The sequence below is a fragment of the Sardina pilchardus genome, chromosome 3 (assembly GCF_963854185.1).
Source record: "Sardina pilchardus chromosome 3, fSarPil1.1, whole genome shotgun sequence".
Lineage (NCBI taxonomy): Eukaryota > Metazoa > Chordata > Actinopteri > Clupeiformes > Clupeidae > Sardina > Sardina pilchardus.
This window is the reverse complement of record NC_084996.1, coordinates 4,937,779-4,942,778: the sequence shown is the minus strand read 5'-3', so window position 1 is coordinate 4,942,778 and position 5,000 is coordinate 4,937,779. Positions and strand designations below refer to the sequence as shown.

At 47.5% G+C, this 5,000-nt stretch overlaps 1 protein-coding gene across 4 annotated transcripts in view; it reads right to left on the bottom strand.

Annotated features, from left to right (window-relative positions):
* The window catches only part of nbeal2 (neurobeachin-like 2), a 58,316-nt gene that overhangs the window by 12,198 nt on the left and 41,118 nt on the right, over positions 1–5,000 (bottom strand). For all 4 annotated transcript variants that reach the window (XM_062531490.1, XM_062531491.1, XM_062531494.1 and 1 more), the window contains 5 exons: positions 4,453–4,776; positions 3,142–3,291; positions 2,278–2,435; positions 1,286–1,410; positions 527–644 (listed from right to left, as the gene is read on the bottom strand). In XM_062531490.1, coding sequence (XP_062387474.1) covers positions 527–644; positions 1,286–1,410; positions 2,278–2,435; positions 3,142–3,291; positions 4,453–4,776 — 875 coding nt within the window. The remainder of the gene's footprint in view (positions 1–526; positions 645–1,285; positions 1,411–2,277; positions 2,436–3,141; positions 3,292–4,452; positions 4,777–5,000) is intronic.

Below are 5,000 nucleotides of genomic sequence, written 5' to 3'. Positions count from 1 at the left end.
ACGTAGAAGAAGAAAGGAAGAGGCAAGAAAGAAAGGAAGACAAAAAGAAAAACAACAAAGAAACACATTAAAACGTGATCAATCTATAGACACCATCAACACAGCCAGCGGTTTCTCATACTAGCTTCTCCAAAGGGTGAAACCAAATGTCCTTGATCACTAACAAGATACTATAGATAGAGCAACACATTTTGTTACTATGGGAGCAACACGGCACAGTTTCGGGCCGCATAAGTGTTGTCTATTAATAATCATGCTCCACTTTTTTTTTTTTTTTAAAGATTATTTTTTGGGCTTTTTATTCCTTTATTTGGACAGGACAGTAGAGAGAATGACAGGAAGTGAGTGGGAGAGAGTCGGGGTGGGATCTGGAAAGGACCACGGGGCGGGAATCGAACCCGGGTCGCCAGCGTACGGTGCAGGTGCCCCAGCCAGTTGCGCCACTGCCGGGGCCACCATGCTCCACTTTAACCCTCTCTGGTGAAAGCCTTGTAGTAGTGTAGTGGCAGCAGGAGGGAGGACTCACTGGTTGAGTAAGGACATGTCTTCATCGCCCAGCTGATCGTCCTCCATGTCGCTCACTTTGGCCTCCTTGGCCACGGCCAACGGGAGGGTGTCTGAGCTGCTGCGAGGGCTGTCCGCTCCTGGACATCACAGCCACAATACAGTTACAACATATATAACTTATTATATGGCTCTCTAGAATGTTGAGGGAGCTCCCATTCACTTTGAATGGGCCTCTCAACGTTCTACCGGTCCGTTATATTTGCATAATGACCGCTCCGAAGGTATAATGACCGCTGCCAATGGCAACGGGTTCACTCCGCTAGTTGTTGCGGAAGCCACGAAACGGTAGCCAAGTCATTGCTAAAGACACATTGAGATGAGTTTCTTTTCTCGTTTTGGCAAGTAGCCATATAATAAGCGCGATAAAGTATAGAACGCCGGTCATTATCTGAAAATAATTCCCTTCAGAACGAAGCAAAACCCCTCCGCTGCGCGTCGTTCAGTTCATGCTGTCAGGAATTATTTTCCGATAATGACCGGCGTTCTATACATTATCCCTTACATATACAGTATAACGGCAAATATACTGTATAATAGGACACCACAGGACATCAGGATACAGTACAGTTACAACATACGTTAATCTATATGTGCACACTAGAGGGTATATATGCTTTGTTGTAGAATAAAATGACATATACCGGTATGCACATTGTCACGCGTCCATTTCGTAAGTGTGTGTATGTGTGTGTGTGTGTGAGTGTGTGTGCATCTGTACCCATATTGTCCCTGAGTGCAGCCGCTTCGCTGTGAGAGTCGTAGTTGTAGTTGGGGACCAGTTTGAGGCGCATCTTGGAGTAGGTCTCTGCATTGGACAATGTCCACTTCACCTCTGGCTGGTTTCTGTGAGAGGAAACTTGGTGGTAAATACTGTAGCTGTCCAGTAGCAAAATCATTTGGACTGTAGAAACAAATCTGTACAAGCATAGTATATTGACCACAAATCCAATAACAAACCAAGGCTGCCTTGTCTACATAATAGAACTATTGTGCTAGACTGTTTGCAACTGTCTGTGCAATTAGCTGTGAAAGACTATAATTTGTTGCAGTGGTCTGTCCAACACCATGATACTGTTAACTATAACAATAGATTTGTAATGGTTTTATTTATTACTTATTTATTTATCAATTCATTTCTTAAATGATGACTGTGACGAGAACGTATTAAGACACAGATAAGGCTACTATCCGAGAGAGAAGGAGGAGAGCAGGCATAGACAGAGTCCATCTCTGCAGAAGAGCAGCAGCAGAACACAGGCATAGACAGCGTTAATCTCTGCAGGAGAGCAGCAGCAGAACACAGGCATAGACAGAGTTAATCTCTGCAGGAGAGCAGCAGCAGAACACAGGCATAGACAGAGTTAATCTCTGCAGGAGAGCAGCAGCAGAACACAGGCATAGACAGCGTTAATCTCTGCAGGAGAGCAGCAGCAGAACACAGGCATAGACAGAGTTAATCTCTGCAGAAGAGCAGCAGCAGAACACAGGCATAGACAGAGTTAATCTCTGCAGGAGAGCAGCAGCAGAACACAGGCATAGACAGAGTTCATCTCTGCAGAAGAGCAGCAGCAGAACACAGGCATAGACAGAGTTCATCTCTGCAGAAGAGCAGCAGCAGAACACAGGCATAGACAGAGTTCATCTCTGCAGAAGAGCAGCAGCAGAACACAGGCATAGACAGAGTTCATCTCTGCAGGAGAGCAGCCGCACCTGAGTGCCCAGGCAGCTCTCTGGTGGGTGAGGAGCCTCTGCAGGGCCTTCCAGTGCTTGGCCACCACCGTCTGCTGGCTCACGCCCTGCTTCTGGCCCACGTGGTAGCGGCCGTTCTCCACCTTCACACGCTTCAGGTATGGGTCCACGATCACCTCCTGCAGCCAGACACACACACACAGACATACACACAAACACACACACCGACACACATCGACACATACACAGCTTAGTCACAGAGGGCTCACCACACATATCACAACACTGTTGTCAACATTCCCAGACAAGCTTTCTTATTAATACCTGAGATTGTATTGTATCATTACTGTCTACTTAGTCATAAGAGAGGAGCATGCATTCACCCTCATACTGTACAGAGCACAAGCACATACATATTTCAAGTGACACCCTCCCTCCCCCCCCCCCCCCCCCCCCACACACACACACACACACACACACACACACACACACAAATACACACATACACACACACACACACACACACACACACACACACACACACACACACACACACACACACACACACACACACACACACACACACACATATTCATTAAGTACCTCTCTCTCTCTATCTCTCTCTCTCTCTCTCTCTCTCTCTCTCCCTCTCCCTCTCTCTCTATCCTTCACTCTCGCTATCTCAAAAGGTTTGAGAGGCTGAGCACTCTAAGAGCTCTATGTATTGGATCCGTTTCAGCTTTCTAAATCCCTGCTTTAACTGTCAAGACATGAGAGAGCCTTGCACTGAGTAAGGAGTGTAAATCCTGACAAGAAGCAGCGCGCGTGTGTGTGTGTGTGTGTGTGTGTGTGTGTGTGTGTGTGTGTGAGGTGAGGTGAAGGCACCTGGAACTTGGCCTTGCTGTCGGCGCGCTCCTTGTCTCGGATCTGAGCGGTGTTCATGAGGTCGTCGAAGCAGGAGTTCCAGAAGTTGGACATGAGGTCGTGGCTCTTGCTGAATGTGTCCACCTCGTACTGCTCCATGGTCACCTCCACCTACGCACATGAGATCAGGGCTTGAATGAGCACACAGATACACACACACACACACACACACACACACACATGTACACACACACGTACACACACACACGTACACACACTAACACACGTACACACACATACACACACACGTACACACACACACACACACACGTACACGCGCACACACACACACACACACACACACACACGTACACACACACATACAGTCTCCTCTTCCTTCATTAAACATAACATAGTGCGAGCTGTGTTTTGTTGCCAAAGCTCATAGCCTGCTAATGTACAGCGTGATTTGTGTGGACACAAGGATCCAAACACAGCAGATTTACTGTGGGCTGCTGTCATAGCAGACATAACGCAGGTGCTGCGGGATGAAATGCCTTGTTTCATTTCATTCTGCCAGCTCAGTTTTTACTAAGGAATGGGAATACATCTCAGAACTCTCTCCCTCTCTCTCCGTGTGTGTGTGTGTGTGTGTGTGTGTGTGTGTGTGTGTGTGTGTGTGTGTGTGTGATCATGTGATTGTGTGTGTGTGTGTGTGTGTGTGTGTGTGTGTGTGTGTGTGTGTGTGTGTCTTTTGTGTTGGTAGAGTCTCTGATCACGAAGCTTTGATCTTAAAGCCTTCCCTTCTGAGTAGAGGGAGAGCAGGAGAGTAGAGATCTCTGCACCCTTTTAATCAGGGGGGTGCTGAGAGACAGAGCACACCGGGAGCCTGACCGCTAGCTGGCAAAGAGTTCCATGTGGGAGGGCAAGGACATAAGGACAGTATGCATGGATGTGTTTGTATGTGTACTTCACATCTGTCTATAAGTATATACTAGTTTCCGTACAAGGCCATAGGCTGAGTGTGCATGGATGTGTTTGTATGTGTACTTTGCATCTGTCTATAAGTATACATTAGTTTCCGTATAAGGCCATACATGTTTTGTGTTGTTATGCGTATTCTGTACTTGAGACCACATGTATATAAATGTATGTATATATTGTGTATTGTATTTGATTTATGTATTTATGTTTCTGTGGTTATACATTTATGTAAATAATGTGCGTATGTAGCGAGAACAATTGTATAAATGTGTTTGACACTTGTGTGTGTATTCATTTGTGTGTGTGTGTGTGTGTGTGTGTGTGTGTGTGTGTGTGTGGGACACTGACGTGGTTGTGGTAGAAGTTCTGCCACTCTAGCGTGTTGCAGTAGGCCCTCAGGTCCTGGGCGAAGGTGGCACTGCCGTTGGTGGGGGGCAGAGAGGGCAGCAGCCTCTGCAGGGTCACCGGGTCAGCGTGCTGGTCCAGCAGCGTCCGCACGATGGGCACCAGCTGGCTAAAAGTCTCCTCGCGCCCGCTGGCGTCGGCTGCAACGCCTTCGGCTGGCCACAGGGGGGCGCCCAAGCGGCCCAACAGGAAGCAGACCTCCTCCCAGCTCAAACACAAGACTGTCTGCAGGAGACTGTGCAGCTTCACACAGGCCATCACACACACCTACAGAGAGACAGACAGAGAGAGGGAGAGAGAGAGTGAGAGAAAGAAAGACATAGTGTGAGAGAGAGAGAGACAGACAGAGAGAGAGAACGTGAGAGACAGAGTGGGAGAGCGAGAGTGTGTGTGAGTGAGAGAGAAATTGACAACTGTATCCGTGACTGATAACGAAACTTTGATAACGAAAACACTGACATTAAAGAATGAGACCGAGGCACAAAACTACA